General features: G+C 43.6%; 1 protein-coding gene across 12 annotated transcripts in view; it reads left to right on the top strand.

The window, feature by feature from the left end:
* The window catches only part of TRAK1 (trafficking kinesin protein 1), a 326,839-nt gene extending 324,357 nt beyond the window's left edge, over positions 1-2,482 (top strand). For 10 of the 12 annotated variants that reach the window (XM_082258136.1, XM_082258142.1, XM_082258144.1 and 7 more), the window contains one exon: positions 1,047-2,482. In XM_082258136.1, coding sequence (XP_082114262.1) covers positions 1,047-1,830 — 784 coding nt within the window. In that variant the 3' untranslated portion in view covers positions 1,831-2,482. The remainder of the gene's footprint in view (positions 1-1,046) is intronic. The other 2 variants (XM_082258145.1, XM_082258135.1) reach the window with 1 other exon arrangement.
* Positions 2,483-14,927: the final 12,445 nt, after the last annotated feature.

Genomic DNA, 14,927 nt, shown 5'->3' with positions numbered 1-14,927 from the left:
TGCGCTGTGATTTATCCGCTCTGTGGGTGCAGCGCAGTGCACCTGTGGCTTTCCTGCGGATTAGTTGAACTTTGCCATAGAATTCTATTATTTCCTGCAGGTGTGGTGCACTTTCTGAACGTGCACCAAAACTCTTGCATTCAGGAGTTTTGGTGCGCTTTCAGAAAGCACACCAAACCCGTGGGTAATAACAAAAGTCTATGGCTTAGTGCAGGCACTGCGCTGGAGCTGCAATTTAGTTTGAAAGCACCCCAGAGTAACCAGTGTAGACCTAGAACAGATATGCCCATTGCTGTGTGATTTTAATTTAAAAAAAAAACCTGACCTTTAACCACAATCTTCACTTCAGGAATCACCCTGTAGGTATCGCCAACTGTTGCTGTCAGAAGCTGAGTGCATTTGGTATCACTCTTCCTGTGACAGAAGCTGGCACTATTCAGGAAGCATCGGCTCTGCTCTCTACTGCAGCCGCTTGCTTCATCTACCGCTTGCTTCATTCTCATTACTGATGCTCTGGAATGGCGGGTCGAGAACCCACGATCTGGGCTTGCCAACCCACTATACCAGAGCAAGAATTTGTGGGCCACATCAGAGAGCCAGTGGTTGGGCACCCCTGATCTAAGGACTGGTAAGCTGCAGTATGTTAGAGTTTTTTTTATAGGTTTAGATACTTTTTAAAGTATAAATTTACTTATGAAAATCGTAGTAAGAGTCTTGCATACTTGGTTTAGCATGATGTTTGTCCTGATTGCTATTTTCATCAGTTCTAAAGAACAAAGACCCTTTTGACGTTTTGTGAGATTTTCTTTCATACTTTGTGTTATGTCAGCAAAATTAGCTGGGTCAGAATAAAATAAAATATGTTAGAAATGTAAATTTTAGTTCAATTTATACATACCTGCTTGCACTTGTCGGAAGAATATGTAATACTTTGTGGATTCTGATCACTTTTTTGTATTAAGCTTTCCTTTTTGTTTTCTCTCTCAAGTTTATGTATTTTATTTGCAGTGTATTGTAACCGTTTCTCTTTTTATTGTGCTTTGCAGCCTTAATTCAACACCCACTCCAGCTGCTGGCATCTTCAGCAATCTAAAACCAACGCCAGCAAGCACACCCTGCACCCCTCGACGTTTGAGCTTGGCCGAGTCTTTTACCAACCTAAGAGAATCAACAACCACTATGAGCACATCTTTAGGACTGGTGAAGCTGTTGAAAGACCGAGGCATTTCGGCAGCTGTGTACAACCCCCAAAGTTGGGACAGGGCTGGAAAGGTTTCTTTTATGAACCAATCGCTTCCAAAAATGGCTGTTATACCTTCCACGCCTCCAAATTCACCTATGCAGACACCAAGCTCTTCTCCTCCTTCAATAGACTTTAAATGCACCAGCCCACCTTACGATAACTTCCTGGCTTCGAAGCCTGCCAGCTCCATCCTGAAAGAAGTGAGGGAGAAAAAGAATATAAGAAGTAGTGAATGTCAAACTGATGTCTCTGTCTCCAACCTTAATTTGGTAGATAAAGTGAAAAAATTTGGAATTGCCAAAGTCTCAGGACCATCACAGGCATCTGCTGTATGCGAAAGCCACAGGCCTATTATATGTGGCGCACAGGGACCAGTGCAACCATATGTTCCTGGAGGCCTTATACCAGAAGGTCTGCCTTTAAATTACCCTGCTGTTACAAGCGGCATTCAGCTGAACACTGGAATTCGTAGGAATCGGAGCTTCCCAACAATGGTAGGATCTAGTATGCAGATGAAAGCACCATCAACATTGACACCAGGCATCCTAATGGGAGCCAAGTTACCAAAACAGACAAGCTTACGATGAGAACCAGCTCAAAATTGGCAACCACATGACTGGTCTTAAAAGCTCATCATTAGCTGTGCTTATATTGTGAACTCCTGCTTCCAACGGGGCTTTGACTTCCTTTGAATTGCCACCTCTCCCTAATTTTCTTTAGCTTGTACTGACAAATCATCGTTGTGCCTAGATGAGAAGTGGAGACTAAACTTTGTATAAATCTGTAGATAAAGAGTATATTGCAACTAAATTACATTCGCCAACTGAAAGTGGTGATTTACGGATGTTGCTGTAATATTGTAGATACTGATTATTATACTGTACAATAAATGAATGGGGCAGGTGGGGTACTGTATGCACTGACTTTAATGGACTTCTGCAGGATAGAATGCAAAAATAGTTTTAGTATTAAATCAAGTTTTGGACTGACCAAGGTTTTTAATTCATGTAAAAGGAAATTTAACCCAAACATGGTGTGAGGTATCCGTGGGTATGTTAAGAAATTTCCTTTGTTTCTGTTCAATAATGCAATAAATCAGTATGCTTTTTGTAAGTCCTTAAAAAACTTAGCATTGCAACTATAGAGGCTGAATACCAACGAAAGTGAGAAAATGTGACCGGGAATTTCATAATATAATTCTCTGTCAAATATTTTAATTAAATAGGTCCAAAAAAAGAACTTAAAGGGTAACTTCATCTAGTCAGTTAAGGGAGCTATTTTGTGAACTGATCTGCTAGCCACTATCAGTTCCTTATGAATTTAAGGCACCAGTATTGTTTCAGTGCCTAAAATGGCTCCCAGCACTTCTGTAGGTATTCTGTACAATAATGGCGATATACAATACATTTTTTTGAAAGCTGCATTGGCCAATGGTATGTTCTCTGTTGGCACAGTGGACTACTTTGCAATCATTTCACACACACAAGTTTTGCACATTCTGTTTATCATTATTGGCTCTGCTCACTGTGCACTAGAACCTATTTTGGATATCCGGAACAAAAAGGGATTGGTAGGTCAAAGAAGATGAACACAAGACTGTGTTGTCAATAAACTTAAATACTTGAAATGTAATCCTGTAAAGCGAGCTATTTATTGTTGGCTGATGAAGGAACTATTTTTTTTATGTTTGTTAAAGAAGGTCAATATTATATAAAGTTAGTAAAATTAAAAACTTTTTTTTCCTGAAAAATCTTTAGAGCACTAACTGTATTGTTTTTGTTTTAGGTCACTTGCATTTTAAACTTTTTTTTTTTAAGAAAAAGGTCTTAATCACAGGCCCATATAATTTGTTTTTTGTTTTTTTTAATGCACACTAGGCCATTAAATAAAGTTATAGTCCACTATATCTGTTTGTTGATTTATCTATTTTTTGTTATAATTTACTTGTCTTTGTTTTAAATTGCACCAAAAACTTTTCGAAAAGCATTTTTCACATATCCAATGAACCTATACTTCAGAATGAACAACACTGTTTATATCGAAAACATTTTTTTTGAAGTATACTAATCTAAATTGACTGCATTGTATATGTATACTAAGCTAAATTGACTGCATTGTATATGTATACTAAGCTAAATTGACTGCATTGTATATGCATTAGCATGTTTTCAGGGCACTTAATGTGCAGCTAGAATGTAGCCCTAGTAGTATTGGCACTAAATGGATCAGAAAGCCTTCAGTTTATATTACAGAGCTGCTTTTGAAAATTGAATAAATAGAGGTGTAAAAATATCTGTAGCTTCAGGTTGAATACAATATTTGACATGAATATACCTTTATTAAAGAGACTCATTTTGTGTTCCCTGCAACCATAGACCAAAAATGATGGCCATGTTCTTCTAGGAGTTCCCTAGAGAACACATTGGTTTGGAAAATGCTTGAAAGTGCAACTTTGACCAAAAGTGGTTTTGGGAAGGGTTAGAACCTGTGCCAGTTTTTTTTTGTGAGGCTCTGTTGAGAAGATTGCTCTTCACCTCCTTCCCCGGTGAGAACATTGTTACCAAGATAGGAATGAGGGAACATTTCTAAATGGGCTACAGCAGGGATTCCTAAACTATGGCCCTGCAGTTGTTCAGGAACTACAATTCCCATCATGCCTAGTCATGTCTGTGAATGTCAGAGTTTTACAGTGCCTCATGGGATGTGTAGTTCTGCAACAGCTGCAGGCCCACAGTTTGGAAATCCCTGGGCTACAGCATTAACACACATATTCATTAAAATCTGATGTTCCAGCCTTTTAGACAACTTTATCACTGGAGCAGGAAGTGAGGGTAGTAGTGGTTGTAGTAATATCCTAGTAGACATTGTAACCTCTCCCAAATTTTTTTTAGAACATAATGAAAAAAATTAGTCAATAACCGCGCAACCTCCACTTCCTGTGAATGTGATACAAAATCACATATATGTAAATACTATAAATACAAAAAATCAATCTAAATTTTCAGTTGCAGCTATACACTCCTAAGTGATTTCACCACACTGATATAAAATCAATAGTAATCTGTATTGTACAGCTCAACAAAACAATTATATGATAGATTCCTCCAAGTCAAATATAACTCAATATTAATTTGTGAAAAATAAAACCAGTCCTTTCAAAAAACACCATTTTATGAATAATAGTCCATAAACAGACATGCTCCTCCACCAACAGCGCTCTTCAATCAATTAATCAGTTTTCAATATTGAGTGCACCACCAACACCAGGTGAAATACCTGCTCACCTCATATATAAACATACAGTGTTGTTATCACAATTCCCCCTGGAATAGTCACCTCTCCTCTCCTCCTGGGACTCTTTTTGCTTATATCTCATAAGTGAACCACATGTACAGTGAGGGGTAAAAAGTATTTGATCCCCTGCTGATTTTGTATGTTTGCCCACTGACAAAGAAATGATCAGTCTATAAATATAATGGTAGGTTTTATTTTAACAGTGAGAGACAAAATCCAGAAAAATGGATTAAAAAAAAAATGTATAAATAGATTTCTATTTTAGTGAGTGAAATAAGTATTTGACCCCTTCGCAGAACATAACTTAGTACTTGTTGGTAAAACCCTTGTTGGCAATCACAGAGGTCAGACGTTTATTGTAGTTGGCCACCAGGTTTGCACACATCTCAGGAGGGATTTTGCCCCAATCACACTTAGCAGATCCTCTCCCAAGTCATTAAGGTTATAAGGCTCCCGTTTAGTAATTTGAACCTTCAGCTCCCTCCACATATTTTCTATGGGATTAAGATCTGGAGACTGGCTTGGCCACTCCACAGCCCTAATGTGCTTCTTCTTGGGCTACTCCTTTGTTGTCTTGGCTGTGTGTTTTGGGTCATTGTCATGCTGGAATACCCATCCAATATCCATTTTCAATGCCCTGGCTGAGGGAAGGAGGGTCTCACCCAAGATTTGACAGTACATGGCCCCGTCCATCATCCTTTGGATGCAGTAAACTTGTCCTTTCCCCTTAGCAGAAAAACACCCCCAAAGCATAATGTTTCCACCTCCATGTTTAATGGTGGAGTTTGCGTTCATAGGCAAAATTCCTCCTCCTCGTCCAAACACGCCGAGTTGAGTTGATGCCAAAGAGCTCCATTTTGGTCTCATCTGACTACAACACTTTCACCCAGTTCTCCTCTGAATCATTTAGATGTTCATTAGCAAACTTCAGACGGACCTGTACATTATTATTATTATTTCAGGTACTTATATAGCGCTGTCAATTTACGCAGCGCTTTACATATACATTGTACATTCACATCAGTCCCTGCCCTCAAGGAGCTTACAATCTAAGGTCCCTAACTCACATACATACACAGTAGGGCCAATTTTTTTTTTTATTATTATTATACAGGATCCAATTAACCTACCAGCATGTCTTTGGAGTGTGGGAGGAAACCGGAGTACCCGGAGGAAACCCAGGCACAGGGAGAACATGCAAACTCCAGGCAGGAGGTGTCATGGTTGGGATTCGAACCAGCGACCCTCTTGCTGCTAGGTGAAAGTGCTAACCACTACACCACTGTGCCGCCCACTGTGCTGTACATGTGCTTTCTTGAGCAGGGGGACTTTGCAGGCGCTGCAGGATTTTAGTCTCTCACGGCATAGTGTGTTACCAGTTGTTTTCTTAGTGACTATGGTCCCAGCTGTCTTGAGATCATTGACAAGATTCTCCCATGTAGTTCTGGGCTAATTCCTCACCATTCTCATCATCATTGAAACGCCACGAGGTGAGATCTTGCATGGAGCCCCAGACTGAGGGAGATTGACAGTTATTTTGTGTTTCTTCCATTTTTCGAATATTCGCACCAACTGTTGTCACCCTCTCACCAAGCTGCTTAGCAATGGTCTTGTAGCCCATTCCAGCCTTGTATAGGTCTACAATTTTGTCCCAGACATCTTTAGACCGCTCTTTGGTCTTGGCCATGGTGAAGAGATTGGAATCTGATTGATTGCTTTTGTGGACAGGTGTCTTTTATACAGGTTAACAAGCTGAGAGGAGCACTCCCTTTAAGAGAGTGCTCCTAAGCTCAGCTCGTTACCTGTATAGAAAACACCAGGGAGCCAGAAATCTTGCTGATTGACAGATCAAATACTTATTTTACTCATTAATCGCTTAACGACTGCCCGTCGCAGTTATACTGCGGCAGGCAGCTGCTCCTGGGCGAACCGACGTAGCTGTACGTTAGTCACGCGCAGGCAGCTAGTGGGCGAGCGCGCCCTGCCGCCGGTGCGCTCCCGCCCCCGCTCGTCAGTGGGGAAGCCGATGCAGCAGGCAAGTGGCTCCGATTGCCGCCTGACACCAACGATCGTTTCCCGCTGAGAGAGAAGAACGGTCAACTATTGTAAACACAGCTGACCGTTCTTCTCCCTGAAATGGTCATAGAGCCCCTGTGATCCTTCTATATAGGAACACAAGTCTCTATGGTCATTTCACAAGCCACACCCCCCAACAGTTAGAAACAGGCCCCTAGGTACACATTTACCTCTTGATCACCCACAGTGTTAACCCCTTCCCTGCCAGTGTCATTATTACAGTAACTGCATATTTTTAGCACTGATTACTGTAGTAATGTCACTGGTCCCCCCAAAAGTGTCAAAAATGTCAGTCAGGGGTCCGATCGGTCTGCCGCAATGTTGCAGTCCTGCAAAAAATCGCAGATCGCTGCCATTACCAGTTTAAAAAAAAAAAATGACATAAATCTTTCCCGTAGTTAGTGGACGCAATAACTTTTGCGCAAACCAATCAAAATACGCTTATTGCGATTTTTTTTTTCTTTTTACCAAATATATGTAGCAGAAAACAAATTGGCCTAAAATGTTAAAAAATTTAGATTTTTAAAAAAAAAAATTTTTTTGGGGGGGGGGGGGGGGACTGGAATGTTGTATAGCAGAATGGGAAAAATATCGTTTTGTTTTTTTTTTTTTTTTTTTCAGAATTGTCACTCTTTTTTTGTTAATAGGGCAAAAAATAAAAATTGCACAGGTGATCGAATATCACCAAAAGAAAGCTCTATTTGTGGGAAAAAAAGGACGTCAATTTTATTTAGGTACAGCGTCGCACGACCGCGCAATTGCCGAATTGCAAAACATGGCTTGGTCAGCAAGGGGGTAAATCCTTCCGGTCTTAAAGTGGATAAAATGCAAATCCAGTTATACATTTTTTGAAATGCGTTTTTCTGGATATTTTTGTTGTTCTGTCTCTCACTGTTAAAATAAACCTACCATTAAAATTATAGACTAATCATTTCTTTGTCAGTCGGCAAACGTACAAAATCAGCGGGGGATCAAATACTTTTTTTCTCTCACTGTAATAAAAAGGCAATTGCATCTCCGTTTTAACAGTTTATTAAATATCCCCTCTTAAAATACACTTACACACAAACAATATAAAAAGCACTCATTACACTCATTACAATCTCATCAGCTGGCTTGCCACAGCACATTGGTGGCAGCGTGACTTCATGGGTGTGGCTTTTCCCTCCTAGACGCGTAGCGCACCCTCATTGGGCTTCCTCAGTAGGTGGTGCATTCAATATTGAGTTATTTTTGACTTGGAAGAATTTATCACATAATTGTTTTGTCGTTCTGCACTATACGGATTACTACTAATAAGAAAAAAAATGGCTAAGGACACACTTGAAGGCTGGATTTACACTACTGCATTATGGTAACTTATGTTGGTGCATCGCGTATCCATTTGTTTGGAAAGGTACTATAACATACCTGCATAACAGTTATAAACACAGTAGACCGTTGTTCTGTCAGCTATCAACACAGGGCTCCTGCGTTCCTCCTATTTAGGAACACCAGTCCCTGTGTTGATTCCATTAACCCATACCCCTGACAGTCAGAAAACACCCCCATGTCATACGTTTAACCCTTTGATTGCCCCTGGTGTTAACCCCTTCCCTGCCAGGGTCATTAGTACAGTAACAGTGCATATTTTTAGCACTGATTACTGTAGTAATGTCACTGGTCCCCCCAAAAATGTCAGGTGTCCGATCTGCCCCTCGCAATGTCGCAGTCATGCTAAAAATCGCTGATCGCCGCCATTACTAGTAAAAAAATTAATAAAAATGACATAAATCTTTCCGCTAGTTTGTAGACATGATAACTTTTGCGCAAACCAATATATATACACTTATTGGGGTTTTCTTAACCAAAAATATGTGGCAGAATAAAAATTTTTTGGGGAATGTTGTATCGCAGAAGTAAATAATAGTTTTTTTTTTTTAAATTGTCGCTCTTTTTTTGTTTATAGCGTAAAAATAAAAATCGCCCAGGTGATCAAATACCACCAAAAGAAAGCTCTATTTGTGGGAAAAAAGGACATCAATTTTGCTGCGCAATTGTCAGTTAAAGTAACGCAGTGCCGAATCTCAAAAAATGGCCTGGTCATTAAGGGGGTAAAACCTTCTGGGGCTGAAGTGGTTAAAGAGTAACCACTTTTGTTGAGGAAAAAAAAAAACAATACCCTCTGGGTGATCCATGTACATTGCAAACAATTAGGATATTGCCTATTCAACACTGGTTTAGATCATTTCTTTTTCTTTTATGTGTGCTTATTGCAAAGTAAAAAACAAAACAAATTTTAAATGAATGTATACGAGCGAATCCACAATCATGCGCAATTTTGACGCATGACATGTTGGGTATCTATTTACTCGGCGTAACATTATCTTTCACATTATAGAAAGAAATCGGGTTAACTTTACTGTTTTTTTTTATTCAAAAAAGTGTATTTTCTCTATCGCTCATTGACAGACGTAGTCTTCTTGATTCTCAAGAGCTGGGTTATGTTGTCTCCGCAGGAGTAGGACTAGGCAGAAAGACAAAACGTTCTGGCTCCACCTTAGGGGCAGTCCCTGAGGGTATATCCTCCCTCTCTCTGCTACAGGGAATCAGTTTTTTTCTGTCTAGTCAGGAGTAAGGACCTACGTTCCTTGCTGGGATCTTTTTGGTCCTGGCAAGATTTTTTCTTTAGAAAAAAAATTTTTTTTTAAGTAGTTTTTCTCCAGTGTTTTTTTCCTGTGAGATCTTCAAGCAAAAACGCCGGACTGGGCGACACTAGTGGTCACCCCAGCCGGCCTACGAGCGCGCGCAGACCATTGCATTGCGCTTGGTCGGCCGCGACACATTCAAGTAAGTATGCGGGGCCGGGCGACGGGCTGGATGTTGAGATCCAGTGGTCACCCCGGTTTCTGCCTATGAGCGCGTGCAGACCAGAGCTCTGCGCTGGGTCGGCCGCGACGGAGTCCCAGTGGAGGGACTGACCTTGCGAGTTAAAAGTCTCGCTTGGACGCCAGGAACCAGAGAGTCGAGGCGTCCGGAGTGGTCCACAACCCCCCAACCCGGTGGAGAGGGTATTGTGAAGAGAGGGTGCCTGTCGGTTCGGTATGGTGAGTAAACGTTCCCTTTTTTTCTTTCCTCGTTATGAGGCAATATGAATTATGGGCCCCTCCATACATGGTCAGTATATATCTGACACTAAAAGTCCCCCTTGTAAATACAGTATGTGTTTGTGGGAAGTGGACTTGGTTTGAGAGCTAACACTCTACCCAGCAGACTGTAGCATTACAGCAGACATAGGAGGTATAATCCTACCTTATTTGCAGTGTATCTCCTGTAGATCAATAAATCGCCACTTAGCAGAGATGCAGGTGGATGTGCTGGGAAAAACGATTTCGGCAGTCCGCCGCCATTTTGCCGTAGACCAGGTGCATGTATGTCCTCAGGTCACGCCGGCCGCCATGTTTTTGGAGTCTAATGTCTCTTGTATGGGGGCGGCCATGTTTCATGAGCCCAGCTACCTCGTGGAGAGCTGGGAACGCCGGAAGGCGTACACAGGGGGCGGAGCCACGTCCTTCTACCCGGGAAAAAGCAACAGCTCCTTCCAGTCTGTAAAAGACAGACGCTGACTGCAGTTGGTTGGAAACTTTACTGCATCGGTTGGTGAGCCTTGGGGGTCCCTCTCTCTCTTTGTGGGGATCGAGAAGCAGGTACTCTGAGGGGCGCTATTGTGCTAGGGGGAGACACATAAAAAAAAAAAAAGTTTTTTTTTGTTTTTCTGGCAAAGGTGTCCTGAATTAACATGGACCCTGCCACTCATGTATCTCCTCCGGATCCCCTCGAGGGGTCTGCAGGATCCTCCAGCACCCCACTGACGATTGAATCATTGTCAGCTATTATGGAAACTTTTGTGTCCCGGGTGGAAGTGGCTTGTCAGGGACAGGGCGCAAGAAAGCGACCCCCGCCTAACCCCTTATTATCTGAAACCTCGGATTCAGACTCTGAGCCTATTTCTGCAGTTGCAGGTACTTCATCTGGGATTGGTGTCTCGTGTACTGTCTCTTCAGACAGTGAGGAGGATGTTTCGGCATCAGCCATAGCCAAAGAGGAAGCATTGGTGAACGCACTCATTGTATCTGTTCAAGAAACCTTAAGATTACAGGGTATTCCGTCGGAAATAGCTGAAACTGAAATCCCTTTTGGGACTAAAAAACGCATCAAAGTGGCGAAGGTTTTTCCATTGCCCAAATGTTTTGGCAATCCAATCAAAGAAGAATGGAGTCTGCCAAAACGCACTTTTACTATTTCTAAACGCATTAACAGGCGTTATCCGTTTGAGGAAACCCTCATTAAGAAATGGACAGAACCACCTGTGGTGGATTCACCAATTGCTAGATTGAATAAAGCCACGGTTATTCCTCTAGAAGACGCTCCGTCTTTTAAAGATCCAGTGGATCGCAAGATAGAAGCTATGTCTCGCACCATGTTTACCTTGATTGGATCAGCTTTCAGACCAATAATTGCTATTGGTCTGGTTTCGCAGGCTGTAACTGAATGGACCAAGTGGTTACGCCGGGACTTAGAAGAGGTCCCTCAGGCGGTATCAGATTTGTTGGAACAAATGATACAGGGGTTACAGTTTGTGTGTGATGCGGCGTTAGACGCCACTCCTTTATTGGCGCGAGCATCAGTCTCAGCGGTGGTTCTCAGGCGTACACTGTGGCTAAAAGGTTGGTTAGCCGACCAAGGTTCCAAAAAAGCATTGGCTAATATCCCCTTTTTAGGAGAGCGTCTATTTGGAGCCAACTTAGATGAGATCATTAAGGATCTCACGGGTGGAAAGAGCACCTTTTTACCGCAAAATGTTAAAGGTAAAGGAACTCGTCAAAAACGAGGGCCTTCTTTTTCTGCTCACGAGGTTTTTTCGTCCCGCGGGTGAAAAAATTAAGTCCTCCAAAGCTCCTTCAGGAGGCTTCAGGGGACGTTGGTCGGGCAAGCAAAAGCCCGCCCCATCCAGACCTGAAGATAAATCGTCCAAAGCCTGAAGGTGCGCCTCCACCCATAACTGGGGTGGGGGGACGTCTTCGCCGGTTCCCGGATCCATGGCTTTCCAAAATCCCGGACAAGTGGGTTTGCGAAGTCATAAGGTCAGGGTACAAGATCGAGTTTCGATCTCTCCCACCGGCGCGATTCTTCCCTTCCAATATTCGACTATCCCCGGATCGTTTAGAAGATCTGCGGAGAGCAGTCACGGATTTACTACAACAAGGAGTGGTAGTCCACGTTCCTTGGACAGAACGTTTTCAGGGGTTTTATTCAAACCTATTTACAATACCCAGGAAAGAGGGCAAAGTGCGTCCAATTCTGGACTTAAGGGCACTCAATTCTTTTGTCAACATAAGAAAATTCAGAATGGAGTCCATTCGCACAGTAGCAGCCTTCCTGCATCGAGGGGATGTCCTAGCATCCATAGACATCAAGGACGCATATCTTCACATTCCCATTTTCGCAGGACATCAGCGGTTTCTACGCTTTTCCGTAGAAGAGAACCACTATCAGTTTGTGGCGTTACCTTTCGGTCTCGCCACGGCTCCTCGGGTCTTCACGAAGGTGTTGGCCCCAATGTTGGCACTACTGCGCCAAAGAGGCATATCGATTCTTGGTTACCTAGACGATCTTCTGCTTCATGCAGAGTCTCCTCAGACCTTGCTACAAAACATAGAAATTACTGTAATTTCTTTACAGGAATTCGGGTGGCTGGTGAACCAGCAAAAGTAATTTCTGGTTCCCACCCAGAGGCTCGAATATCTGGGTCTAATTCTAGACACAGTCAGGACAAGAGTTTTTCTTCCGGTAGGGAAACTCCGGAAGATTCAATTAGCAGTCCAGTTGTTACTATCCAACAGCTGGTCTTCTCTTCGAACTTGCATGAGGGTTCTGGGGTTGATGGTGGCTTCCTTCGAAGCAGTCCCATTTGCCCAGTCCCATACCCGAATTCTTCAGCAAGAGATTCTTCTCAGATGGAATCGGAATCCGGAATCCCTGGACAATCGGATCCGATTGAGCAAACAGACCAGAGAGTCTCTGGTCTGGTGGCTTCGGTCTCCGATGCTCAGCCAGGGAAAGACATTTCTGCCAATATATTGGACGATAGTGACCACGGATGCCAGTCTATCCGGATGGGGAGGAATTCTCGGTCAGTTATCTGTCCAGGGACTTTGGTCCCTGGAAGAATCCAGGTGGCCGATAAATGTATTGGAACTGAGAGCGATCAGACTTTGTCTGATTCACTGGACCGAGCAGCTCCAGGGCAGCCCGGTTCGGATCCAGTCGGACAATGCCACGGCCGTGGCTTATGTCAATCACCAGGGGGGCACCAAGAGTGTCCGAGCGGCCAAAGAAGTGGCTTGCATTCTTCGCTGGGCGGAACGATTTGTTCCAGCTATCTCTGCGGTGTTCATTCCGGGGGTGGAGAATTGGCAGGCAGATTATCTCAGCCGCCAGACTCTGGATCAGGGGGAATGGTCCCTCCATCCAGAAGTTTTCCACCAGTTGTGCCTACGGTGGGGCACCCCGGATGTGGATCTGTTGGCATCACGATTCAACAGGAAAGTACAGAGATTCGTGGCTCGCTCCCGCGATCCTCTAGCAGAGACCGCAGACGCACTGATCGCCCCGTGGGGGCAATACCAGCTAATGTATGCCTTCCCTCCTCTCGGGTTACTGCCAAGACTTCTTCGCAGGATAGAGGAAGGAAGGAATTCCAGTAATTCTGGTAGCTCCGGACTGGCCTCGTCGAGCTTGGTACGCCGACGTGGTCAGACTGGTGGCGGACGTCCCGTGGAGACTTCCTCTCAGGGAGGACCTACTGTCTCAGGGACCGATCTTCCATCCTGCTTTACGATCGCTGGCTTTAACGGCCTGGCTATTGAGACCCAGGTGCTGAAGGACAAAGGTTTGTCAGCTTCAGTTATTCCTACTCTAGTTGAAGCAAGGAAAGCGACTTCCAGAAAGATTTATCATCGCACATGGAAGTCCTACATTGCATGGTGTGAACCTCTGGGGTTCCGTCCACGGTCTTATTCGGTTAGTCGAATATTAGCTTTTCTGCAACAAGGGGTTGAGCAGAAACTGGCCTTGAGTACTATCAAGGGTCAGGTCTCAGCATTAGCTATCTTCTTTCAGAAGCCTTTGGCTACTCATTCCTTGGTGCGGAATTTCATCTAGGGGGTGCGACATCTGGCTCCGCCAGTGCGCGCGCCGTTACCACCCTGGGATCTTAATTTAGTATTGTCGGTTCTTCAGAAACCTCCCTTTGAAGATATTAGGGAGATTCCTCTACCTACGTTGTCCCAGAAGGTGGCCTTCTTGGTGGCTATTACTTCTGCACGCAGGGTGTCAGAACTGGCCGCATTATCTTGTCGTTCCCCATATCTGGTGGTTCATAGAGATAAGGTGGTTCTTCGTCCGAATCCATCCTTCCTACCAAAAGTGGTTTCAGAATTTCATCTGAATGAAGAAATTGTATTACCTTCCCTGTGTCCTAAGCCCAGTCATCCTCGGGAGTTTGCTTTACACTCCTTGGATGTGGTCCGGGCGATCAGGGTATACTTAAAAACGACAGACTCGTTTCGCAAGACGGATTCACTTTTTGTGATCCCGGATGGACCCAAAAAGGGGTTGCCTGCATCTGCCGCGACCATTTCCAAATGGATCAGACAGACGGTGGTACAGGCTTATTCTATTAAGGGTCGGGAGCCCCCGTTCCCTGTTAAGGCGCACTCCACTCGGGCGCCTAGTGCGTCATGGGCCTTTCGCCATCAGGCGTCAGTGGTCCAGGTGTGCAAGGCGGCTACCTGGTCGTCGGTGCATACCTTTACAAAACATTATAAAGTTGATGTAATGGCATCATCTGATGCCGTGTTTGGCCGCAAGGTTTTGCAGGCCGCCATTTGAGGAGACCAGTGGTCTGCCTCGAGGGTTTTTTTTCCGTTGGAAATTTTTCTTTTGAGTCTCATTCTTTGTTTATAATGAGCCTTTAAAACTTCTAGTTTGGCACCGGTTGGGCCTTCTAGATTGGATTTTGATTTTTGTCAATCCCACCCCTCATTTGTGGCACTGCTTTTGGATGTCCCAGCTCTTGAGAATCAAGAAGACTACGTCTGTCAATGAGCGATAGAGAAAAATTGATTTTTGTAAGATCTTACCGTAAAATCCTTTTCTCTTAAGCTCATTGACAGACGTAGTACCCGCCCCTCTATCATTGAGTTGGGTTGGGTTAAATTCTCTGTTACTGCTTTAGAACAGAACTGATTCCCTGTAGCAGAGAGAGGGAGGA

The sequence above is a fragment of the Pelophylax lessonae genome, assembly GCF_965119305.1.
Source record: "Pelophylax lessonae genome assembly, chromosome: 5".
In the NCBI taxonomy this organism is placed as follows: domain Eukaryota; kingdom Metazoa; phylum Chordata; class Amphibia; order Anura; family Ranidae; genus Pelophylax; species Pelophylax lessonae.
The sequence above is the reverse complement of the archived record's forward strand: the minus strand, read 5'-3'. Positions and strand labels throughout refer to the sequence as shown.